The sequence below is a fragment of the Scardinius erythrophthalmus genome, assembly GCF_964197995.2.
Source record: "Scardinius erythrophthalmus genome assembly, chromosome: 24".
In the NCBI taxonomy this organism is placed as follows: Eukaryota; Metazoa; Chordata; class Actinopteri; order Cypriniformes; family Leuciscidae; genus Scardinius; species Scardinius erythrophthalmus.
In genome coordinates this window covers 5,385,648-5,412,078 of record NC_138244.1, presented here as the reverse complement: position 1 = coordinate 5,412,078, position 26,431 = coordinate 5,385,648, and the positions used below count along the sequence as shown (strand labels likewise).

Here is a 26,431-nt window from a genome sequence, read left to right as displayed (position 1 = left end):
TCTCTATCAGGTGGTAACCGTGGCTGTGTACAGTTTCTTTTTGACTTGTCTGATTGGTCGACAGTTCCTTGACCCCGCCCAGGGTTACCCGGGTCACAACCTGGACTTCTACCTGCCTGTGTTCACCTTACTGCAGTTCTTCTTCTATGCAGGCTGGCTCAAGGTGTGTTAATGTTATCTTATTAGTGAGATCTCACATAAGTTGGCTCTCCACTTCACGTTCACAGTCACTAATAACCGGTTATATTGAGTAAAATTACTGTTTAGTGTTAAATAACCTCAGCATAATTATATGGTGTTCCTGTCAGCTGACATGGCATGTACAAAACTTGAGTATACATACAAATTTAGTGAAACACAACTTTAATAACGGTCACATGTAGCTACATCATCTTAAACAAAAAGCCAGAAAATAATTGCATTGGTGTTTTTTTTTTCAGGTGGCAGAGCAACTTATTAATCCTTTCGGTGAGGATGATGATGACTTTGAGACGAACTGGCTGGTGGACCGTAATTTACAGGTACATCATCAGCCCCACTAATGACATGTTTGTTGATCTCCTTAGTGCCATTCTGTCTCGTTCTGTGGATTTGTGTGTCTGGCTGCGTCCGAAATCGCATACTCTCTCGAGTAGGTTCTTATTTTCAATAAGACCTTGCTTTTCAAGCACTAAAAAGGAGTGTGTGTAGTATGACCCTTACGAAAAAGAAGTATACTTCAAGTTCATTTTATGAAGTATACTTAAGTAATGTTCAAGTATATTTTTAAGTATACTTTATGTAGTAAGTATGCTAATATCAATGTGTACTTGTAGTAAACTTGTAAGTGTACTATTTCAATACTGCTTGGGACTAAATTGGCCCACTTTTAGTATATAAAAGTATACGTTTAAGTGTACTATAAGTGTAAGAGTAGTAAACTTTAAGTATACAACTAGGTTTCTCATTTGTACTGCATGACTGCATCTGTACTATAAGTAAACTTATAGGTATACTAGTAGTTTACTATTTGAATACAAGTAGTACATTTTTTAGTTTATGAAAGTACACTGAAGTTTAGTAGTAAACCAGTTTAGTAGTTTATACTGCAAGTATTCTTGTAAGTTTTCTTTAAGTGAAGTGAACACCTATATAAATGAAGGTGACTTGACTTGACTGTCATTCATAAATCCTCTCCCGTGGCCTCATGGGATTGTAAAGTGTCCAACGAATACACACTTCAGAATCTTTCCGGAAAAAGAGGGTGATCCGGGTACTTTTTGCCCTTTTTTATATGAGTACATTGATACACTTATTTTGTCTCACACTGTGTTTGCTTGCTATATAGTAGGGAAGTATGCGATTTAGGACGCAGCCTCTGTAAAATGTTCTCCTTCTACATTTGTGTATTACTGACCCTATTTTTTAAAGGTGCACTAAAAATGTTTTTGATTATGCATCATGGATTGAATTTATATTGACATCTATTGGCAGAGATGCAGCATTGCACAAACTTCGGTTACTGTGCCATTGTAGAAATACTCTGTTTGCTGATGCATTCATCACCCATTATTTATATATTTGGACAGTGTCTGATAATGTAATATGGTATTATAATAATTAACAATATATGGCGACCATGAGAAAAGACTATCCTTTTGTAGAATAAAACTTTGATATTTCATGAGAATGGGGTCATATATTCAAGCTAAAACAAATTTTAAGTGTAGACTTAAATTACTTTTAAATTTTGAATAATCTTTAGTTTAGTGAGCAATAAGAAGTGCAATAAGTGTCCAAAATATTTCTCCTTTTTGTAAGCACCTGTGCTTATACGAACATAAATGGTTGTGTGTTTCTCCCAGGTGTCTCTGCTGTCAGTGGATGAGATGTATGATCTGGTTCCTCTGATTGAGAGAGATAAATACTGGGATGAATCTGAACCTCAGCCGCCATACACCGCTGCCAGCGCAGAACACCGCAAACCCTCATTCATGGGATCCGCTTTGGACATCAGGTGAAGGGACATCCTCACACACACACACACACACACACACACACTTAAACCTTAAACCCATCAATATAAAACTACAGCGCACACATGCACGTTTCTGGTGCATCAAAGTATAAAAAAACCCCTCTTGATAGCCATTAAAATCACAGTGAAAAAACATTTACTTCTGTATTGTGACATTTCTAAGTGGAACAGAATATTTAGCAGGATATAAGAATAAAAGACCCGGAATCATTGTTATATATATCATCATATCGTCCAGCCCTAAAACTTGTATAGTTTTTTGTCAGTGTTTATTTCAAAACATCCAATTATGGAGAATATACGATGGCAAATGTTTAATTGATGAGTTATCAATACAATATATAACAATACTATATATATATATAGGGTAAGTTTTCAAGTCGCACTGATCAGTGATGAGTCAAAAGATTTCAAAGCATATTTTGTCTATCATATACCGCTGCACGGCTCCTCAAAGGGAAGCGTAAAAGTGAACACATTACACCGGTTTTGATCTCACTTCATTGTCTACCGGTTAAATACAGAATTGATTTTACAGTTTTGTTATTTAAGTCTTTGCACAACCAGGCTCCACAGTATTACATCCGCCCTCCCAGTCAAGATCACTAAGATCGGGGGACTCAGATCTACTGTCTGTTCTGAGAACTAGACTTAAAAATAGGGGTGATCGTGCTTTTGCGGTCATTGGCCCTAAGCTATGGAATCAGATCCGCCCAAACTTAGTCAATTTTTAAACCCACCTTGAAAACTTATCTTTTTTCAATTGCTTTCAATATTTGAAGAGTTCAGATGCAAAACCCTCTAAGTGCCATCTGAAATTTTCTTCTAGAATGATCATTTTTATGAAGCTTGTATATTTAAGTTCAGTAATTTCACTTAAATGGCAATGCAAATTACCTATTAATTGTAATTTAAGTGAAATTACAGAACTTAAATATACGAGCTTGATAAAAATGATCATTCTAGAAGAAAATTTCAGATGGCACTTAGAGGCTTTTGCATCTGAACTCTTCATTTCTTGATTAACATTATTTTTCAATATTTACCTTAGTTCACAGGTTTTCCATTTTATTGTTCTTTTATTTTGCTTTACTGTTTTATGTGTTTTCTGTCTTATTGTGTGTTTCCTTTGCTTTTGTACAGCACTTTGGTCAACATCAGTTGTTTTTAAAAGTGCTATATGTGACCCTGGACCACAAAACCAGTCACATGGGTATTTATACATGATTTCCATTGATTTCCATTTGGTTTGTTAGGATAGGACAATATTTGGTGGAGATACAACTATTTGAAAATCTGAATCTGAAGGTGCAAAAAAATCTAAACATTGAGAAAATCGTCTTTAAAGTTGTCCATTTGTGTTCAGAATTCTGCTGCATTCACTCACAAAAATAAATGTTTTATATATTTATGGTAGGAAATTTACAAAATATCTTCATGGAACATGATCTTTACTTAATATCCTAATGATTTTTGGCATGAAAGAAAAATCGATAATTTTGACCCATACAATGTATTGTTGGTTATTGCCACACATATACCCGTGCGACTCGTGACTGGTTTTGTGGTCCAGGGTCACAAATGAATAATATTGTATTGTAACAGTAGATCCTCAAGGTCAGTTGTGGGGTAAAAACACGTCCACAAGCTCACAGTTGTCTCTCTGTCTCTCAGTGTTCCCAAAGAGGACATGGAGTTCCAGCACAATCTGGAGCAGATTAAGGAGCACGAGGAGGCCAATCACTCCACTCCGTTCCTGGGCAGCTTGAGTCGTCTTCTGGGCGTCCAGTCGACCAATTTCCCTCGCTCGACTCCCGCGTCTCGAGTCTCGCTCCTGCGTCGGCGTCCCCGCGCCCCTTTCTCTCGCTTCCCCCTCTACCTCCATCCCGAGAGCGTTCCGATGCCCAACCGTTCCCGGGACGCCGACATGGCCGAGGACGCCTTCTCCTCAATGCCTCTTTACGAACGGCCTGGTTTCTACAGCTGTCCTCAGACGCCCATCCACTGCATCCCTCCGCCAGTTCCTCGCTCGAGACCACGACGAGCTCACGACAGCTCCAGCTCCCTAGCGCAACCAATGGTGGGATCACAAGTCCTGGCTCCTCCCGACACTCCTCCTTCCTCCGCTTTCCCTTGGGTTGGAGAAGACCGTGAACACTCAGGACCAGCTTTCTCATTCCCGGACCCTGTGCCCGAGTTGTTCACCAAAGCACGCCCCGTTCAAGTCTTGCCATCGCGACGTCCCCTGCCTTTACGACTCAAGTTAGACACGTCTCCTTCTCCGTCTACACCAGAGAGGGTGTTTTCTTTCACTCCTCAATCCTGGCCGATCAACACCGCCAGCTCTGGGAGCATGAACTCGGTGACGACGACAAACGTCAACGGTACGGCGAACAACCCCTGGCCAATCAGCAGAAGCACCACCACAAGCACAGCCAATCCCATCAACACAAGCCCCACGGCGACTCAGCCGACAGCCAATCAGCACAACTCTCCCAACGACTCCGGCATCTCATTGGCTGAGGGGGATCTGTTGGGTGTTGCGCTGAGAACGAGGGAACAGCTCTAGAGCTGAGTGCACACTGTGCGATTTATTATAGTCCTTGTTCCTCTACGAACATGATCCTCGATCTCAATTGTTAATGTCAGACATCTTCAGACATGCGTCTTGACTATAGTACAGATTGTCAAGACGCACGCAAGAAAATCCATCCGGAGTTTTACATCCTTAATCAATGATGAGTTCGGTGATGTGAGCTGTGTTACACGTGGGATTGAAATGGTGCCTACAAAGAAATCTCTAACGTTCATTTTGGTCTTGGCTTGTCTTGAAAAACGAAAACAATTGACGGAGAAGTCACTGCAGGACTGAGAGTCAAATCTTCTGACACTGCCAGAAATTCTTCAGTATAGATCGCATATAGACATAGATATAGATCGCAACAGTCATGAATCGGCTGTCGGTGAACATGTCAAACTAACGATCAAAGACTTCAGATCAGAGGAATCTTTCAGGATAATTTGCTAAATGTGTCTCAGACGGCCAAATCGTAGCCAAAATCGTACAGTGTGCACCCAGATGGTATGGAAGTACCAGCTTAGACCAGCGTGAATTTGCTCTTCCAGGCCGGTTTAGAAGTGGTCTTATAGATGTGTTTTTGGACATTTAAGAAACCTCATAAACACTACTAAAAACACAACACAACGCTAAATTCACATTCTGGAGGAGAAAGTGCATTATGAATCATAACATGCACAATTGATTCAATTTCTGACATGGTTTCCATACATTATTTTTTATGATATTGCTGTATGTGGGCAGAGATAAATCATGTAGATCAGTAAAACCACTTGATCTTCTCCATCTTGTCTCTATTCGTCTACTGTCTGCATCATAATGACTATAGTAGGCAGAAAACTGTAGTATTTCTGAACTCACAGGATTCATAAAACAGTAAGCGAAAAGTACTTGATGTGACTTACTATTTCTGAAGTGCGCATACTATCCCATGAGGTCACGGAAGAGGATTTGTGAATGGATGTGAGAGTTGTCAAGTCACATGACAACATGATGTTCACAATCATGCTAAAACTCATACTATATAGAATCACAAAGTAAGTGATTCTTATTCAATTTCTTATTCAAAAGAAGTACCTACTCAGATATTATGCGATTTTGGATGCAGCCGGTATCTCTCAAGAAATAGGTCATGTGATCTCCACTGTCACTGTCATTGGTAGGTAGTCGCCACTGCTCATTTGCATGAACTTTGTTTCAGAATACATGCTTTTTTGATATCGAAAACCAAATTATGTTAAAGAAAATGTCCTGATTTGATGCACAAACAGCCACTGATGCAGAACAAACCTCCCAAACACAATGCATCATGGGATTGCAATAGAATTAAAGTGTTTTGTATCAACTTGTGCTCTTTACACTGACTTGGTGTGATTCTTAATTCTCAGAATGAGGTGAAAAAGGGGTTAAAATCAATGCCTTGTTCACTTTCGGCTTGATTTGACTGCAGAATAGTTATATAGTTATACTTATATACTAATATAGTTAGCATGCAGTTGTTTAACATGTTTGGCTAGGAATAGGAATTTCCATGACTTTTCTTGGCCTGTGATTAATGTCACTTATTAAATAAGTGTGTTATTTTAAGTATCATTAATATACTATTATAGTTTTATATATATATATATATATATATATATATATATTCTGTTTTCATATTTATTTTAGTTTTAATATTATTTTTGTTGTTTTAGTCATTTTCATTTCTGTTTTTTTTTATTTTAAATATCTAATATAGTTTTTTTTTTTGTTATTTAGTACTTAAAATTAAACTCAACAGAAATTAGTTAGCTATTTTTGGTAAATTAAAATGAAATAAAATAACTACTTTCCATTTAAGGTTGTTATCGGTCTAGATCAGTATTTTTTTTTTTTTTTTTTGCCGACTCACTTTCACTTAGCCAGGAAAAGCTTCATAAATTATGCATCTGTTCTTAACCTTCATTATTTATGCATGATTATTCTCAGATGTCTTCCGTTCTTTTTTTGAACTATTGTGGTCACTTTTTCTTCCTTGTTACTTCCTGCCAGTGAATACCTTAAACATACAGTTCTGTCTAAAAGAAAGACACATACAACATCACTCATTTTAGGCATTTTTATTGAGATCAACTAGTTTGAATGATTACATATAGAATATTGCATAAAATAAAAGCACTAAATGTGGCATGTATATGGTATTTGGACTATAGCCAGGGTGCGAATAGATGTTGGTCAAAGAAAGTAACATAAAGCTTTACCAGTAAATATGCAGAGACTGATTTTAAATCAGAAATGGGTCGTACCATTATCTTTACCTGAGCATTTGAATTAAATACGCTCTTGACTTCAGAGATGTGCATTTATTGCATGAGCGAAGAACATAACACGTTTAAACTGCATATACACAGTTCAGTTGAATGATAACATTTGCCCTCTTTAACACTGTTAATCTGAATGTACGAGGCAAACTGTTCGCTGAAAATACCCACAACAACACTGAAATCGGAGCACACAGTTTATCTGTCAATCAATTGCATTTGAAATGTGTTCATTAGGGATGCCACAATATCGGTATCGGCCGATATATGTTCGTTTTTAATGTTATCGGTATCTGCCTGATAAGAAAATGTGTCCGATATATATTAAAGCTGATAAATAATGTATTATTCCCTTCAGCTGAGACACTTCCGATGTGCACTGTTCAACATGATGGTTTTGAAATGCTTGAAATATGATTGAAATCACTTCAAAAAAGGAAAATACAGTTCAGTGCAACATGTGCAGCGCAAGTCTGTCATATAAGCTACATAACATTATAATAAATACATCATAAATGTGTGCTTGAGACATGGCTTTTAATGGTGAGACTTTTGTTTTTGTAATCAGGCTCTCAAAAATTATATAAAAATTTAGATTAATCTGCGAAAATATCGGTTATCGGCTTTCAACACAAAGGATTATCGGTTATCTGCCAAAATGTTCATATCAGTGTTCATTACTGTAATAGCATAACACTGTATGTAATGAACAAGACCATTGTGTAATTCGAACCCTGGCTGTAGCTATGGCTTATGAAAGGTTCAGCATGACTATGATTGGCTGACTGACTGATTACATCACAAACAGGAGAGACTGACTGTCTAAGAGCTTTCCTTCCCCAGAGTGTGCTTGTCGAACAGATACTCGGCCATGCCGTTCTGAGGAGCTCCCATACGCCTCAGGCTGCCCACCCAGTCGGACAGCTCTTTGATGGACTTCACCTGCTCGTCCAGGTAATGCGTCTCCAGGAAATCACAAACCTGGTGTGAGAGAACGACGGAGAGCACAGTCACACACACTTGAGACGCCATTGTTCAGTTGTAGCTGCTTTCCCACTAACAATCAGTTGCAGTAATTACAGGTGGTGATTTTAATTCATGGTTTCTACATACAGTTAAACTCTTTACAGGCACGATCTGATCTAGGGTCAGTTGTTGAGATCATACAAACAGATCTGATCCTATTCTGAGCTCAAACCCTCCCTCAGGAGACGACTGGACGGATAAATTATGTCTATTTGTCGGCATTCTGGGTAACTCCCATTACAAAAACTTACCAACAAAGCTCACATCTCTTACAATAAAGCATGTAATCATGTTTTTTGGACACATTAGCATAGTAAAATCATCAAGGTCCCCAATTTAATGACTAAAGAACATTTGCAGGAGTGATTACTTTCACTTTTAATCATTTCTAACAAAGAGAAATTTATAACCATTTGAAGTGGTTTATAATTTATATTAGACTTATAGACTTTTCCAGGCATATGATTAATAAATAACTGTTATTTTCGTATCATTAATATACAATTATAGTTTTTATTCATATTTTGAGTTATTTTTACATTTTCTGTTTTCATAATTATGTAAGTATTAGTACTTTTGTCTTGTGTTTTTGTAAAAAATGTTTGTTCTTGTTTAGATATTTCAGTTTTAGTTATTTTAGTACTTCAAAACGCATGAAAGTTAAATAAAATAAGTTAATGTCTTTTAAAAAGATTTTATTAAGTAATTAAAATGAGTGTTTTACACGACTTTTCTAGGCATGTGATTAATAAATAACTTATTTTAGTATCATTAATATACAATTATAGTTTTTATTCATATTTTGAGTTATTTTTATATATTCTGTTTTCATATATGTGTAAGTATTAGAACTTTTATAGTGTGTTTTTGTAAAAATGTTTGTTCTTGTTTATATTATTAGTTATTTTAGTACTTGCATGCATGAACGTTAAATAAAATAAGTTTTAAATAATATTTTATTAAGTAATTAAAATGTGTTTAACGGTGTTATCGTTAACTAAAGTTAAAACCATTTAAAACCATTTTTATTATTTGAAATAAAATAAATGTTAACTATTTTTTTTTTTACATATTTCATTTAATTTCACTGTATTTCATACGGTTTAAAACAACAATGTTATGTAATGGTTTAGTTTTAGTTAAGGATAATTTTAAAATGTCATGCCCTTATTTGTTGTGTACTCACATGTGGATCGTTGTGTTGAGTTGCCACCTTGTGAAGTTCCAGTAACGACAGATTCACGCTCTTTTCCAGAGCCAGAGCACATTCCAGTGCTTCCAGACCACTGCCCCACTCATCCCGATCTGGCTTCTGCACACACACACACATAACACATGCTCATTTCCTCCAGCTGATGGACATCTGACTCGATCGACCTGTCCCGTACCTTGATGTCCTGCAGGTAGATCCGTCCTCCTCTCTGGTTCTGCAGACTCATCAGCTTCTCTGCATGCTCTCTCTCCTCCTTAGACTGCTCGTGGAAAAACTTAGCAAAATTGGGCAAAGACTTGTCATCCCTGTCGAAATAATAACCCTGGAGAGAAGAAGAGTCAACCATGAACCCATATCACAATCAGAATGAGCTTTATTGCCAAGTATGTAAACAAGGGATTTGTCTTGGTGACAGAAGCTTCCACAGCATAGACAGAATAACAGCAACAAGACAGATGATATAAATATACATCATATGTGACCCTGGACCACAAAACCAGTCACATGTCACACGGGTATATTTGTGGCAATAGCCAACAAATAGACCATTGTATTGGTCAAAATTATAGATTTTTCTTTTATGCCAAAAATCATTAGGATATTAAGTCAAGTCAAGTCAAGTTTATTTATATAGCGCTTTTCACAACACAGGTTGTATCAAAGCAGCTTCACAGTAATAAATTAGAACAATACATCAATGTTTGTTTCTAGTGGAACGTCTACGTTCGGTAATGCTGATCAATAGTATCGTTGATTGATTAATTCAATTAAATATCCCCAAATATCCCCAACTGAGCAAGCCAAAGGCAACAGTGGCAAGGATATTAAATATATTATATTTATATTAAATAAAGATCATGTTCCATGAAGATATTTTGTAAATTTCCTACCGTAAATATATAAAACATTTATTTTTGTGAGTGAATGCAGCACAATCGCCAACATAAATGGAGAACTTTAAAGGAGATTTTCTCAATGTTTCTCTTTTTTTGCACCTTCAGATTCCAGATTTTCAAATAGTTGTATCTCATCCTATCCTAACAAACCACACATCAATGGAAAGCTTATTTATTCAGCTTTCAGATGATGTATAAATCTCAATTTTAAAGAAAATTGACCCATGTGATTGGTTTTGTGGTCCAGGGTCACATACAAAACAGACAATAGGTGTATATATGTACAGCATGTTATATACAAATGTAAATAAGCAATGTAAATATGAAGACTATTCATTATAATAATACAGATCTAATCATAAGTGATCACTCATATAATAAAGGCCTGCTCTCTCACCATGGACAGGTAGACGTATGAGGCGTACAGCTCCAGGTAAATCTGTCTGTTGATGGCCGCCTCACACTCCTGATGGAAGTTCTGCCTCACCTGAGAAGTCATGATTCTGAAACATAAATAAGACATACAAATGTTTCATTAGTGATGCAAAATCTATATTATAATCATCATTTTATATATATATATATATATATATAGTATATACACACACACACATTAATAATGTGTGTACATATATACATATACATAATGCAAAGCATAGATAGCAAGATGCATTATTATGTAAATAAGTAATAATTTGTGAATACAACAGCCCTGTTTACTGAATATGAATTGATGTACTTACTCTGAGACAATGAATCCTTTACCAAAAACACGGAGATGTAGGGCAAGGGCAACCCACGCGTGATTTCTCAATATGCTCTAAAGCTAAAGCTAGAGCCAGAAGCAGCGTGGAGTGTGTTAATGATCGGACGTGCACGAATTATGGGGGAGATGGCATAAACATGCTCGGGAGCGCGCGTTATTCTAGCCCGTAAATAAATCACACCAGAGCCACTTTTCAAAATAAAAGTGCTGATTAAAAAAATAGAACAAAATCGTTTTATTTAAAAAAAAAAGAACACGTGTGTGATTTCGAAATACTTTCAAAAACACAATATATACACCAAAACCCGTGTATTAACTCTTTTAAAAATACACGAGTTATTCCAGTCCACCTGATGTCGCTGTTTAATGCAGAAGGCTTATAACATGAATATTAATTATTTCGCGGTGACGTTTGTAATGAGCGTCCAATCACTGAACATTGTTATGCATAGGACACGCCCTCATAAGCGTTCGTTCGGTTCGTTCATTCGCCAGAGACCGCCTACTGACATATGCCTTTAAGCCAATCAGTTTGGACTACTGACAAACGTCACGTCGTACCGTAATTAATATTCATGATCCAAACATTCAAAATAGTAGACCAGACGGAAAAGCAACATCCGATGAGTTTAAAATGAGTAATGGATTCTAGCTCTCTGCATCCGCCTTGTACTGTGTTCTTTGATTTAGAGACGACTGGTCTGGGTATGTGATTTTAGAAACCAATTCCTTATTAACCATGAGAAATATGTAAACGATTGTATGAATGAAGTCTCTGCTCAGTTTTGACAACAAAAGTTCCCGAAGGCTTGGTTACATCATTTTTAGGAATCATATTCTCAATCCTAGTCTATAAAATGTTATGAAAAAAGTCGCTTATGCTCATCAAGCCTGCTTTTATTTGATTAAAAATACAGGAAAAAACTGTATTATTGTGAAATATTATAATTTAAAATAATGGTTTTCTATGTGAATATAATTATGTTCAAATATATAATTTATCCTGAGATCAAAACTGAATTTCCAGCATCATTACTCCAGTCTTCAGTGTCACATGATCCTTAAGAAATCATTATAATATGATGATTTATTATCAACCTTATCAATGCAAACAGTCGTGCTGCTTAATATTTTTTTTATAACCTGTGCTATTTTTTCAGGATTCCTTTATAAATAAATAAATCTTTTATTCAAAATAGAATCCCCAAACTTTTGAACTGTAGTGTATAATGTTACAAAAGATTTCTATTTTAAATAAATTCTGGTCTTTTTTAAAAACTTTTTATTCATCAAAGAATCATGAAAAAAGTAACACAGGTTATAAAAAAAATATTAAGCAGCACAACTGTTTCTAACGTTTATAATAAATCATCATAATAGAGTGATTTCTGAAGGATCATGTGACACTGAAAACTGGAGTAATGATCCTGAAAATTCAGCTTTGCATCACAGAAATAAATTATATTTTAAAGTATATTAAAATAGAAAACCATTATTTTAAATTGTAATAATATTTCACAATATTACAGATTTTTCTGTATTTTTTTATCAAATAAATGAAGCCCTGATGTGCAGAAGAGACTTCTCTCAAAATCATTAAAAATAGTAATGCTTCCAAACTTTTGACTGGTACTGTGTGCATATACAGTCAAACCAAAATGTATTAAGAAAAAATTATTCAAATAAATTTTATTCAAATTTATTCAAAGATTTATTCAAAATTATTCAAAAATGTATTCAAACCAAAACCAAACGTTATTCAGACACCTTCAACATTTCTCACATTATCACAGTTTATTCGCTATAGTTTAGAAAATGGTAATAAAATATGACAAGAATTGATGTTTCACAGGTTTTGTCCGTCCTTCTGTTAGACTGTCTCACACATGAATTATGTTGAATATCTGTCAGCTGTTAAATTTAACTACACAATTAGATAATACCAGTTTAGCTCAACCAGTGACCAAGCAATGCTTCATTTTGTTCAGTCACTGTGTAAAAAGAGCATTAGCAATTAAAGAAAAAACACATGCTCAGGTCAAAGTGTCTGAATCATTTTTGGTCAATTTTTTTAAATAAATTTCACAGGTAATCACTGTATGAAGAATATTTGGGTGTAATATTTCACAGTTTTACTTTATTTTGCTCTCCTCACTTACATAAATGAACTAAAGTGTCCTGCACACACTAGTAAAAAAAACATTTTTTTGGTCTGACTGTATATATAATGTTACTTTTTGCATATATTGTGAATGTCCAGACCGCTCGTGTGATCTGGTCCAGCTGGCGGCAGTGAGTGGGAGTCACACTCTCAACCTCTTCATGGTTCCTCGTCGGCCGATGCAACCCAGCGCGTCCAGGATCACAGGCTTCAGTGTGAGACGCCAGCGTCTGTTTCTCCACCACAGGCCGGTGCTCACCAGCTCTCTCCGAGAAGCCCTGGTCTCCTTCATAACCTTCCTCCAGATGCTGGGTCGGCCGCTCCTGGTGGGTCACAACATCCGCAGGTTCGACTGTCCCGTTTTGGCCAGAGCTCTGGATGAGTTCAGCCTCAGGTCAGACTTCCAGAAGCACCTGGGTGGATTCGTGGACACTCTTCCGTTGGCCCGACAGCTTCTCAAAGACAGTGGCCTTCAGAGCTTCAAGCAGGAGAACCTGGTTAAGAGCCTCCTGGGAGTTTCATACGCGGCCCACGATGCACTAGAGGACGTGCAAGCGCTGCAGAGACTCTACTGGGCCCTCAAGCCCACGGCCAATCAGATTCAGCAGCACATGTTCACTCTGGACTCATTGGCTGCTGCATCTGTCAATCATTAGGAGCATTATTTATGTGATCACTCCAGTAAAGCTCAAGAGAAGAGCGAGCAGAGGAACGTTTGATGATTAACATCTCAGAAAAACCCAAACATGTGAAGCAAATTTGTACATTGGTAATATTTTTGCATGATTTGAACTAAAATTGTACTGATGTTTTTTAATAAATAAATATATTTAAACATTTGTATTATGTATTTTATATTTAAATGTTAATATTAGTTTATTATTATTTATTTTCCTAGGGAAGAGGCCCATAGAGATCTTCATTTGCATATCAGGACTAGATATCTTCTACTCTCAGTATCTCTTCTATTCGTTTTCTAATAAAACTTTCAAAAATGTACTTGTGTTAATGTGAGTGTATAAAACAAAATCATTTATAATATAGAGAAGTTAATGATTCAATTTCAGTAGTGAATACAAATTTGCATAATTTTCATAGCTTTAGACAATTTAGTTTAGGCTGCATTTCTAAAAGATTCGTTATACGTCTTGAGTTTTTTTTTATATATATATATATATATATATATATATATATTTACATTTACATTACCGTACAAAAGTTTAATGTCATTAAGATTTTAAATATTTTCGAAAGAAGTCTCTTCTGCTCACCAAGGCTGCATTTATTTAATAAAAAATACAGTAAAAATAGTAATATTGTGAAATTTTATGAAAAACTTTTTTCTATTTGAATATATGTTAAAATGTAATTTATTCCTGTGATCAAAGCTGAATTTTCAGCATCAATACTCCAGTCTTCAGTGTCACATAATCCTTCAGAAATCACTCTGATATGATGATTTGATGATCAAGAAACATTTATGATTATTATCAATGTTGAAATGAAAGTTGTGCAGCATGATGTCATGATATGAACTCCAAAATGCATTGTTTTATGAAATTTTACTGTCATATCCTATTTGAATTTCATCCAAAAGGAAACAGGAACATGAGTCTGTGTAAAATTCAACAAGATGGTGGTGGTGGCGCAGTGGATAAGACACATGCCTTTGGTGTGAGAGACCCGGGTTCGAATCCACTGTGAGACACCAATGTGTCCCTGAGCAAGACACTTAACCCCTAGTTGCTCCAGAGGCGTGCGACCTCTGACATGTATAGCAATTGTAAGTCGCTTTGGATAAAAGCGTCAGCTAAATGAATAAATGTAAATGTAAATGAATAAATGTAAATGTAAGATGATCTAATAAAAGTCAATGTAATTAAAGCCCAGGCTGAATGATCAACGGGGAACGTGACCTTTGTCTGCAAACCCTGTTGCATAAGTTTAGGCCATAAAAACTGGTCAGAAATGAGCAGGTGAAAGATTACAGAACCGTTATTTATTAGAGATTAGAATTACATACAGAGTTCCTCTAATCAGAGACATGCTCCATTACAGCTCAGAAAAGTGTCATACATTCATTCATTCAGACTCCCGCTTTAGCCGTCGAACGCATGCTTGGATCCCATAACACTTCAGAACAATACAGCTCCAAAAATATAGAAATAATCCCGGAGGCCAACAAGAGTTGAGGTCAGGCTTCTGGTTTTACACGTAAAAATCTGAAGAGGGCACTAAAAATACAGTAAACATACATCAGGGTGCCGGTAATTCCCAGCATCCTTTGTGCTCTCTAGTGCAAATAGTAACTAACTACAGCAATAAAACAGAACGACAGATCAAGCCATACAGTAACTAATAAGGGAGAGTAGAATAAAAAGGGTTTCAGGTTGCAGGGTTATTTTTAAAGTCAGTTGCACTGGTAATCAAATCCCAAAACTTGTGTCTGTTGCTCATTTAGCAAAGAACGTACTTAATCAATAAACCCATAAAACCATGTTTCACCATGGAAGTTCTTCATGGAAGAGTACGTCTGCAACAAGGACTCGATGTTCTTCAGCAGTAATACCATGAAAAAGTCTAAAAAAACCTTTAAAATTGGTCTGAAGTCTACGTTACCGGATTTTTATGTAAAAGTTAATGTGTTGTTACACTGTCCTCCATCTGGGTTTTATGTTATACGTCCTTGTGCAAAAAAAAGAGAGCAAATTTCATTTCATTAAATGTTTATATCTTGCAGCCAATAGTGAGTGATCATGCATCCCTTATCATGCATTTAACTTATATGTGTCAACATGAAATCACAACTGACCCTTTCTACTTTCTTAAAGAGGCTGTATGTGGAATTCAGAAACGCTTGTTTTTAGCGCCACTGGTGGCCGTTGAGTGAACTGCAGTCCGCAACATATCGCTCGTGTTCGTAATGTCCATGAGAATAAACGTGAAGATTCAATGTTGATATGAGTATGTCAGCACAAGCTTCACGTCGACAGATGAGGTCATTAAAATAACACTGTTACGATATTTGATTAAGATATATCTGAGAGTAGTATCGACTATATAGACGTGAGACTATAGTTTGAATGAATCCCTTTTCTTTGCATGACACATTGACATTAATGTACAGAATGGCTGTTTCGGCGCTATCCTGAACATTAGAAATGTGTCATTGAGCGGAAGTGTGGCTCGCGGGAGCGCGTGACCATCACATCCTTTTGTTTTTCCCGGCAAAAGCGTCCCGAAGCCTCCGCATAAAAATCAATCGACAGGCTTTCATAGGCAATAAAACAGCGATTAATACATGCAAATTCGCACATATAGCCCCTTTAAGACGTGTTTCTGGTCTTATTATGAATGATTCAGCAGTGCAAGATATTCTAAGGAGAAAAAATTATTTGTCTTCGTGATCTTTCATCAAAAAGTAACAACTTGCTCTTAATGTTTGCTGACATCACCGCTTGTGCCCAGTTAGCTATTGTTTTAGGTTACTGTTGTAAGTAAAACATCTTTTCTAAAACCCTACAATAGTTCATTAAATGCTGGTGGTTTAAACTCATTCTGGTCTGAGTTTATTCTGGAACGTATGGAAGCTTGTTTATGCCACAAAATAAAACATTTTAAAAGATAATTGCGACTATTTATCTCAGAATTGCGAGATATAAAGTCAGAATTGCGCGAAATAAAGTCGCAATTGCGTGTTATAAAGTCAGAATTCGAACTTTTTTTCTCGCAATTTCCGACTTTATATCACGCAATTCTGACATTATTACACATAATTGCGAGTTCATATCTCGCAATTCTGACATATTTTCTCAGAATTGTGAGATATAAAGTACAATTCTAAGGAAAAAAAGACGCATTTTTTTTTTTACCTCAGAATAGTTTATATCTCACAATTCTGACTTTATAACACACAATTGCGACTTTATGTCTCGCAATTGCGACTTTATTTCTCAGAATTGCGACTTTATATCTCGCAATTGCGAATTTATTTCTCAGAATTGCGACTTTATTTCTCACAATTCTGACTTCATATCTCGCAATTCTGAGAAAAAAAGTCACAATTCTGACTTGATATATCGCAACTGTGAGAAAAAAGTCAGAATTGTGAGATAAAAAGTCGCAATTATAATTTTTTTATTTATTATTCAGTGGCGGAAACAAGCTTCCTAGGAACGCCCACTTTTCACCATCCAATGAAATCTGACTGAATATCCTGTTTCCCCGGTAAATATGTCACATTATTAAATTAAAACCGTTGTGAACAGCGTTTCATGTTGACTAAAAGGAATTCATATACATATTTTAAAAGAACATGCACGCAGAACCTCAATCATAATTCAAACCGATTCATTATGTATGTTTAGTTGTTTTTTTTTTGGTCAAGCATAGCAATTTTAACACTTAAAATGTCATCATAATGATCATAATTTGGGGTCATGCAAGTTCGTGATAAAGACAAAAACATGGGAACATGGTTTCTACTTGAGCTGTTTCGGCGGTGGGTTTTTATTAGGACAGAACAGACGCTGGACGTTTATGAAGTGTCCTACAGTAAGCAGCAGGCTCTGAACATGGTCATGCCCGTCGATGATGTCACTTGTAACGAGACGCTCTCATTGGCTGAAATGAAGAGCACGGAGCCTCGTTTCAGAGTGATGTCAGAGAGGGCGGCAGCAGACGTGGCGACGGCGTCTCCGTCGATGACCAACAGGATCCCGGCAGATTCCAGCGCGCTCACAGTGTACTGATGCTCTGAGGCGGGGATCTGGAGAACAACACCAGGGACATTAGTGGAATGTTTAATGTTATGTTAATTACACATTATTATGAGTATATTACTGGAAATTTAATATTAGAGCTGCACATTTCTGGATAAATTGAAAATCACGATTCTTTTGTTAAAAAAAAAAGAGATAACGATTCAATCAATGATTCTGAACCGACAACTAAACAAAATAACATGTAATTTACTAGAGATTCTGACAAAATGTTCATTGCTGCAGTCAATTTTAAAAATAAAATAAAATGTATTAGATCATATTGCATGAATGATTCAATGACTCACTCTTCATTACTGGATGAATCAGCATTTTTGAATGAATCTCTTGAATGATTCAATGACTCACTTCATAAAGGCTGTGTTCAAAATCGCATACTTTCTTGAGTAGGAACTTATTTTGAAGAGGTAATTACTTTATGACCACTAAAAACGTATGCAAGTATGTGTGTATGAATGTAATCTGGACATACTACATCCACCATGTTGTCATTGTCATGTGACCTACCAGCGTCACTTCACCTCCATTCACAAATCTCTCCCGTGTCCTCATGGGATAATAAAGTGTCCATTGAATACACACTTCAGAATCTCTCCATAAGTAGTAGGTCATCTCTTTTACGAGTACAGTGACTTCGGACATACTTCTTTTGTAACATAATGTTTTTCGCCTACTATATAGTAGTGAAAGTATGTGATTTTGGATGCAGCCCATGACTTCTCTTGTTTCATTACTGGATGAATCAGCATTTTTTAATGAATCTCTTGAATGAATGATTCAATGACGAATACATTATTAGCAGTCTCTCGTCGCCACCTACTGGTGTAATAATGTAATTGATCTCAACTATCTTTCCCAACTATAAAATTTTATCCTAGTACTTCTGTGATAATATGGAATACTGTAATACAGAAATAATGATCCTGCATGGTTGAAGTGAGGCTGTTTCATATCTATACATGACAACTGCTCTGGGATCATGATGAATGGCGCACCTGTATTCTCATGACGCTGAAGTCTGGCACAGGAGGGTCGTAGAGGTAGACGTAGGGGTCGCTGTTGTCCCGCACACAGGGGAAGATTTTGGCACTGGCCGGAGCCGGGCTGTAATTCAGCATCTCACACAGTGTGTCCACGTCTATGTATTTGGGAGTCAGTCCGGCACGTACGGTGTTATCAGAGCACGCCATACACTCCACACAGTCTGCAGGATTCAGAGGACCATTAAACATCCAATACACATGACTGAATAATATGCAAATTAATAAATATTAAGTGAATAATGAAAAAGTATGACACAACCTACATGGAATAACTGAATATTAAATTCATATTATGGATTATTAAATTAATATTAAATTATATATTTCACACAAAAAAAAATACAACCTAAATGTAAATTAATGAATATAATTCACAAAGATCACAACACATCCTAAATGGAATAAATTAATATTAATGAGTGTTAATAAACATTTTTAACAAAAAGTACAACTACACAACCTACACGAAATAAATAAATATTAAATGAATATTGTGGATTACTAAGTGAATATTAATAAATATATTTCACTAAAAGTACAATGACACAACCTACATGGAACAAATGAATATGAATGAACATTAAATTAATATTAAGTGAATATATTTCACAAAAAAGTACGACTAATTGAATATATGGAATAAATGAATATGTTTCACAAAAATTACAACTACATAACCTACATGGAACAAATTAATATTATGGATTATTTATTAAGTGAATATTAATGAATATATTTCACAAAAAGTACAACAGCAAAACCTACATTGAATAAATGAATATGAATGAACATTAAATGAATATTAAGTGTATATTATTGAATTTATTTCACAAAAAGTACAACTAAATGAATGCATGGAATACATTAATATTAATGAAAATTAAATGAATATGTTGTTTCACAAAAAATATAACTTTTATATAATAATTACAACTCCACAGCCTGCTCAAAGAATGATTAAGCAGAAACTACAATACTATTTAAATTTTTAAATATTGAGTTTTTTCAGACTTTGTCCAAGAAACATGTTTAATGAGTAATGTGGTGACACCTGACCTCCAGACAGATAGGCATGAGGCTCGTTTGCTCCCAGAAACATGGCTTCCCCTGGCCGCAGCACCATCCGGTTCAGGAAGTAAATGGAAAAGCATCCGATGTCCCCGGGATACTGGGAATGCAGTCGGAGCAGCAGCTCTCCGTTACTCCTGGAGGTGTCTTTGCCTGCAGCCTCTGTGACAAAACAACACGTTCAAGTTTCAAGACTGTTTGATTTATACAGCACATTTAAAAACAGCAAGCACAGCTGACCAAAGTGCTGAACAACACAAAAAACGAGGAAACACACATTCATGACAGAAGCTCACAGTGAATGAAAGCCAAAAAAAAAAAAAAAAAAGGTTTTATCCTCCTGGGACCCAGGAATAGACTTTTGTCCACTGTAGTGGACATTATGTTTTAGTGAGACCTTAGATAAATCGGACTACTTTTCAAATTGTATTTCATAATCCAACATCTCAGGAAAACGTTATGGGGTTTCAAATAAAAAAAATGACTTTTTGTTACAGAACAGGGCGTTGATTTCATGTCCACTGTCGAGGACATCAGGACTCAAATCATATTTATCAGGCATTTTGTGAGACACAACAAGTGAATATGGAAATAAGTAATGCATCAATATTCCTATGAAATATTAGATATTATTATTAAAATGTTGCTAATTATTACTCCAATTATTACACTTCTTTTTTCATTAAATGTTGCTCCAAGAACACATTAATGTGTGCATTAGATACAGTGTATAGATGCATTGCATTGAATGGGAATATTCATTTATGGCCATTTTACCCACATATTGCATAAAGTAAAATGGTGCATCAGTTCATCCCGTTATATCTTTCATAACATAGTTGAGAATCATCTTTATACAAATTTTAGTTAAAATAAATCCTGAAACCCCAAAATTTATAGGTGATTAAAAAAAAAAAAAATCCCATTTTATTTGCCTATACATATAATTTCATCTCATTTTATATTTTAAACAACTTTGTCCTGGTGTCACTACAAAGCATATGAATAAAATATAATTTTTCAAAAATGTTTTTTTTTTTTTTTTTTTTTTACCATTTGTTTCTTATGCTCTAAACAATTTGATGACATGAAAAAAAAAAAACTAAATTCAAAAATATTTTTTTTCTGGGTCTCAGGAGGTTAAGAGCCGATTTAAAAACAGTTAAAGCCTGTGCCGATCTGATATACGCCGGAAGGCTCGAACTCCTCTATGCTTTAATCCTGATCTGGGGACAGAGAGAAGTCTCTTTTCACCAGATCTCAGATTATGTGTGGGATTGTGTAGACAGAGTGGATTATTTAAAGGGACACTTCACCCATTTGCATTAAGCTTTGCATTGTTAGAAACCCAGTCATACTATTGAATGGTCGTGCAACACTCTCTCATTTTCCCCTGAGACGGGAGAAATCTGTTATTTACCTCTTACACTTCCTCCTACAATGACGCAAAAATCGTCATTTTGCGTCATTGTAGGAGGAAGTGTTAGAGGGGGGGATTTCTGTTAAGACTACAGACACTAGTTTCTCATCTTTCCCAGGGGGCGGGACCCGCTCACGCTACAGACCTATTACAGATCAGTGGGTGGGACTTTACTCTCTGAAACTGAAAGCAATATCCTCCATCTTGTTTGAAGCTAAGCTAACAGGCGCTGTGGAGACAGATGTAAAGTTATGACAATAGCGGAGGAGAGTGCTCAATATGATATAGAAGAAGAGGATTTCGGAAGTCTGATGCTTGAATCAGGTGTTTGTGGCTACCTTTACAAGCCGCATTATAGCGAAGACCTGCCTGCCTGCCGCGGACGAGGAGCCCGGACTGGCTCGAGTTAGGGCGGACTGGTGGCGCCGGTGATCTCACTATGCAACTACGAACCGCTACGAACACAGAGATAGAGTCCGTCTGCGGCAAAGAATTTCAACGATGACAATTTCTCCTGGACGAAATCTCTGAATCAGACGAGGACACGGACGTTTGTGTTGAGAACTATCCTAGTTTCGCACCGCATATGTTCTGACTGAACATCCAGGTACCATGCAATAATTCACCTTTTCGAAAGAAATACAAACGAGGAGTAATGCACTATATGAGTTCGCCAACTAACTAGACATTTTGTGTGAATGTGAAATGAATTACAAGCTCTGGTAGTAGCTAGCCTTGTAGACGGAAGAGTGATTTCTCTTATAGGCAGATATGCGCTTTCTGGATTAGTGGGAGTGGCTTGCGGAGCTGTGCAATGTGGTGCATTGTGGGAGTTGTTGTCTTTCATACAAATGCGTTCTGAAATTATTTTTTGTCTTTTCTCGGTCACGAAGGCACCAAATTCAAAAATTATTTTACATTTCGACTACATATATGACCCACTTTAAATAAAAAACAATGTTCAAATGGGTGAAATGCCCCTTTAAGGATTTAAAAACAAAAGGCAGAATTTTAAACTCAACTCTAAAATGCACAGGATCAGCACAGGTCTTGAATAGTGTGTTTAATAATGTGCTGGTTTCCTCTCACCTTCCTCTGAGATCCGCTTGACCAACATGTTGAGCTGATCCACAAACAGCTTCTTCTCACAGTTCATCATTCTGGTGAAGCACTTCTTCAGAGCGAGAGACGTTCGGTCCGAGTCTCCCACAGCGCTCTGGAGCTCCTCGGCGGCTTCAGTCCCGATCAGCGCACGGAACTCTGGGACATCTGAAAAACACACACCAGCTGGTCTCAGATCAGAAGCACAGACCTTCTTTAGTAAATCAGTATTCATATGAGCAGCCAAGACACTTCTACTGCGAAAGGTCAAACAAAAATGTTCAATGCTAATTTTTTGCATGGTTTGAACTAATATTTACATTTAACATTTACATTTAATTATTTAGCAGACACTTTTATCCAAAGTGACTTACGTACGTATTACGTACTTACGCAATACCATACTGATATTGTATTGATGTTCTTAAACAAAAATATATAAATAAATAAATAAATATATATATATATATATATATATATATATATATATATATATATATATTTTTTTATATATACACACACAAATATATTTTATATTTAAATATTTATATTATTTATAATTTTTTTATATTAAAATTTTATATTGTTTATTTATTTTTTATATTAAATATTTATATTTTTTATTTTATTTTATTAGATTTATTTATATATATATATATATATACACATACATACATACATTTAAATGTTTCTATTTAAAAAAATGTAATATTTGATATATTTGATTAGATTTATAGATTGATAGATTTTAAAATTTATTTTTTATTAATAATTTTTGTTCTCTAAACTTAATGAACTTGCTTAGTAAAGTTATTTTTCTAGTACAATTTCCAAAAAATGATTCGTATGAGTACAGTGAAGTACAAAACAAAATCATGTTTCATGATTCTGTATCAATGGTGATTACACAAACACTTCCATAATTTTAAAAGCTTTAGATGATTTAAGTTTAAAAAGGCTGCAATTCACACAAAGGTCCTCTGTGTGCGACACATGAAACTTCTGCAATATGACATATTTCCAAGTGTCGGGATATTCAATGAGAAAAACATAATAATAACAATGTAAATGGGGTGTAATTTTGAGTTATACTGTCACATATTTGATCATCTCCAACAGAAAAACAGTGTTATCTCGTATAGTTCATTAAACATTCACCTTTGAGGAAGCCCAAGATCTCCTCCATTGGCCGAAAGCCGCAGAGCCCTTCGAAGCGAGTGAGTGCGATGGCCATCTCCGGTTTGTGGTTGTTGTCTGGGTAATGTTCAGGAAACTGTGCATGGAGTCTGGCAGCCAACTCCTGTCAAGAGACAAGGACAAATGAAGGATGCTTTCACACTGCGAACTTGATTCTATCAAACCCTGGTGTGTTTGCGAGCATCTTACGTCATCGCAAACGTGCACGGCACATGAACAGAACGCGTGTCAATATATTGTGTTTTTTATTAATCCGGTTCTATTATGCGCAGCTGAGTGAACAACACAGGTTTACTGTGTGTGTGTGTGTGTGTGTGTGTGTGTGGCATAAGGTGGCTTTCTGCTGCTTGCAAACGGACTCTTTTGAGGATTTCCATTCATTTGTGGCCCAAATACACTTCAGGCTCACTCTCGCTCGAATCCAAGGTAAATCATCAACACTGTGTATTTAAATTGGGTCATTTATGTAGTAGAAATGTGAAATTATTTTAGAAGTTGGTGCCTTCTAGACTGAGAAAAGCCAGAAAATGTATTTTTGGCTCATGTGGATGAAAGACTACAACTCCCAGAATGCACTTGCTTCGCTGCCCTATGAGGACACTCCCAAGCCACGCCTACCGGTTACAGAGGGCAGTATCGGGAGAAATGATACAGCTAGGCTACTAGTCGACTGGAAACTGAAAAGACGGCGTTTTATGGTGAGATCCCCCTATGGGCGAGTTGAAGACATGCGGGACGAGCTCCTCCTACTGGCTGGAGTCTCTCGCCTCTGGACAGAAAAGCCTCAGATGAGCTAAATGACCATTTTTGCGTCATCAGAGGGTTTTTTCTTAGGACTAGGTTTCTGTTTGTACAAAGTACATTTCTATGAGGGAAACGGTCTTCAATCTCACCCTGTTGGGATGCGCCTGGATGGACAGAGCCGTGTTGACGGACAGCACTTTGAAAAGGAAAGGGAGCTGTCCGTGGAAAGTGTCCTTGACCTTTGACCCCAGGCAACCTGGGAAATCTGCAATCCACTGTCCCAGTGTCCTCTGGGATATCCTGTTGTCTTTGATGAGAGCGTCGCCTTTGGGATGAGCACCCATCCAAAGCTTGAAAGAGCAGAAAACAAAGATGTAATGATTAGACATTCATGTTGTTTCTTATTATTAACTGTTCTTAAAGATGCAGTCACTGATCTGTATAATGAGATGCATATATATACATATGTTTAGATAAGTGGGTGAAGTGCATAATAATGAAACCAAAAATGAAAAACGTTTGCGTTGCGAATGTCACAATGAAGGGTCCTTTAAGATGGTTATTTATAGAACAATAGACAGTGTGATGGTATGAACACATGCTGTGGGTTTATTAATAGACTGTCAGATAAAGTGAATGTCAAGCTGACTTTTAAGTGAGCTGCTATTTTTCAGAGACACTTGCGCTTGTTAAAGTCTGATACACAATAAACTCTCTATCTTAAACTGTGGTTTTCTGTCTTGTATTTCATCTCAGAATATGGAAATTGGTGGAAATAAATAAATACAGACTCTTATTTACATTAAAGCGGCCAATTTCAAATGTTTACAATAAAAGTTCTTCCAGGATTTCAGTAATAAAAGTGTAGGCTAGATCTTTAAAATGCACCCGAAGTGCAACAGTCATCGTACGGTACTCGGCAGTGGTCAAAAAGGCATTTTTAATTGATCTCTTATTGAGGATGGCACTCAGATCTCTGTGTGACCTTGGTGTTTGTGAATAAACAGCAGTTTTGCGAGTTTTGATTTTGATTTTTCATTACAACACAGGCAATAACAAAAAGTTATCCATGAGGAAGATATAAACATAAAATTCTCTTTATTTTTTTCCATGACATTTCTATCAGTTTGAAAGCATTTTACATTTAGCTAATCTATATTTTTATACACAGTAATTTGAGATTTTTTTCGGGTGTGATCCACACTGTACCTCTGCGTAGGGTTTGGTCTCCTCGATGAGAGCCTGAGGGTCTCCACCGCGCACGAGCCGGGCCACCTCACTGTCCTGGCCCACTTTACCCCAGGCGTAGTTCTGCACCACACAGCACAGAGGAAACACTGCGGACACAGAGACACTGATATAAAATACGCTTTTCAAACACATTTATCTAATGTCATATGGATGAATGAATGGGATGAATGGGGTTGAATCACATCGATGAGAAACGCTTACACACTCAAATTCGAACAACCGCACAAATAACTAATCCACCCTAACGACACACAAACCAACGATTACAACCAGTCCTGTTTTAACCCGCTGCTTGTCACTGAACGTTTTATAAAATAAACAATGAAATGTGAAGTGAGATTAAACTGACCTTTTACTTCCGCCATGTCTGCAACGTTGACTGTCACGTAGGTGACGTCACGGCTCGCCAACCAATCACGGGCCTTTAGATGTAAATAAATATAATTCATACTGTAAAATAAAATGTATGTACATTTTATTTTAAAATGTAATCTAGGCTATTTCTGTGAATATCTAAGGGCTAAGTTAAGGTAACAAAATAAGGAGGTTAAATATATAATACATTTTTCCTATACTATAATTATATATTCATATTAAAAAAATGTCGTTCAGTAATGAAAATCAATCAATCAATCATTTTATTTCTAACTTAACATAGTGACATGGTTGCACTTTAAACAAACAAACAAACAAACAAACAAACAAACAAACAAACAAACAAACAAACAAACAAACAAATATATGAATGAATGAATGCATAAATGCAAAACTGAAGTTATATTACAAATTACCTTTAAGTTAAGAAATACAATACGGGTCTTTTTAATAAAAAAGAGAAAAACTCCATATAATGTAATTAAGTGCTATTT

At 36.1% G+C, this 26,431-nt stretch overlaps 4 protein-coding genes across 5 annotated transcripts in view; 2 read left to right on the top strand and 2 right to left on the bottom strand.

Moving 5' to 3' along the window:
* The window catches only part of best1 (bestrophin 1), a gene marked incomplete at both ends in the record, with an annotated part of 12,737 nt that extends 8,151 nt beyond the window's left edge, over window positions 1-4,586 (top strand). Inside the window, 4 exons of the mRNA XM_081355442.1 lie at window positions 11-163; window positions 441-521; window positions 1,845-1,996; window positions 3,692-4,586. Coding sequence (XP_081211568.1) covers window positions 11-163; window positions 441-521; window positions 1,845-1,996; window positions 3,692-4,586 — 1,281 coding nt within the window. The remainder of the gene's footprint in view (window positions 1-10; window positions 164-440; window positions 522-1,844; window positions 1,997-3,691) is intronic.
* A 2,093-nt stretch (window positions 4,587-6,679) lies between these two features.
* On the bottom strand, window positions 6,680-10,984 carry fth1b (ferritin, heavy polypeptide 1b). The gene is made up of 5 exons (XM_081355709.1): window positions 10,774-10,984; window positions 10,428-10,533; window positions 9,310-9,456; window positions 9,108-9,233; window positions 6,680-7,876 (listed from the first exon to the last, which is right to left on the bottom strand). The coding sequence occupies exons 2-5, from the start codon at window positions 10,527-10,529 to the stop codon at window positions 7,718-7,720; spliced, it is 534 nt and encodes a 177-aa protein (XP_081211835.1). The 5' UTR covers window positions 10,530-10,533; window positions 10,774-10,984; the 3' UTR covers window positions 6,680-7,717.
* Window positions 10,985-11,392: 408 nt separating this feature from the next.
* On the top strand, window positions 11,393-13,796 carry plex9.2 (PML-like exon 9.2). The gene is made up of 2 exons (XM_081356267.1): window positions 11,393-11,501; window positions 13,057-13,796. The coding sequence occupies exons 1-2, from the start codon at window positions 11,438-11,440 to the stop codon at window positions 13,611-13,613; spliced, it is 621 nt and encodes a 206-aa protein (XP_081212393.1). The 5' UTR covers window positions 11,393-11,437; the 3' UTR covers window positions 13,614-13,796.
* A 1,145-nt stretch (window positions 13,797-14,941) lies between these two features.
* On the bottom strand, window positions 14,942-25,968 carry mpi (mannose phosphate isomerase). 2 transcript variants are annotated; one of them, XM_081355466.1, is made up of 8 exons: window positions 25,912-25,968; window positions 25,521-25,648; window positions 24,461-24,661; window positions 23,529-23,670; window positions 22,359-22,538; window positions 19,838-20,011; window positions 18,734-18,942; window positions 14,942-17,725 (listed from the first exon to the last, which is right to left on the bottom strand). In XM_081355466.1, exons 1-8 carry the CDS (start codon window positions 25,925-25,927, stop codon window positions 17,507-17,509), a joined length of 1,269 nt encoding a protein of 422 aa, XP_081211592.1. In that variant the 5' UTR covers window positions 25,928-25,968; the 3' UTR covers window positions 14,942-17,506. The 2 variants fall into 2 exon arrangements, with proteins under 2 accessions (XP_081211592.1, XP_081211593.1); XM_081355467.1 differs by having other exon boundaries at window positions 25,764-25,922.
* Window positions 25,969-26,431: the final 463 nt, after the last annotated feature.

Excerpts from the sequence above, each read along its gene's own strand:
- fth1b (XM_081355709.1), bottom strand. The coding sequence starts at position 10,529 with ATGACTTCTCAGGTGAGGCAGAACTTCCATCAGGAGTGTGAGGCGGCC. Across the intron at positions 9,457-10,427 it reads CATACGTCTACCTGTCCATG|GGTTATTATTTCGACAGGGA; the intron begins GTGAGAGAGCAG and ends TCTTCTCTCCAG. Across the intron at positions 9,234-9,309 it reads TCTACCTGCAGGACATCAAG|AAGCCAGATCGGGATGAGTG; the intron begins GTACGGGACAGG and ends GTGTGTGTGCAG.
- plex9.2 (XM_081356267.1), top strand. The coding sequence starts at position 11,438 with ATGGATTCTAGCTCTCTGCATCCGCCTTGTACTGTGTTCTTTGATTTA. Across the intron at positions 11,502-13,056 it reads TTTAGAGACGACTGGTCTGG|ACCGCTCGTGTGATCTGGTC; the intron begins GTATGTGATTTT and ends GTGAATGTCCAG.
- mpi (XM_081355466.1), bottom strand. Across the intron at positions 18,943-19,837 it reads TCATGCCTATCTGTCTGGAG|ACTGTGTGGAGTGTATGGCG; the intron begins GTCAGGTGTCAC and ends TGAATCCTGCAG. Across the intron at positions 17,726-18,733 it reads TCAGCGTCATGAGAATACAG|ATCCCCGCCTCAGAGCATCA; the intron begins GTGCGCCATTCA and ends GTTGTTCTCCAG.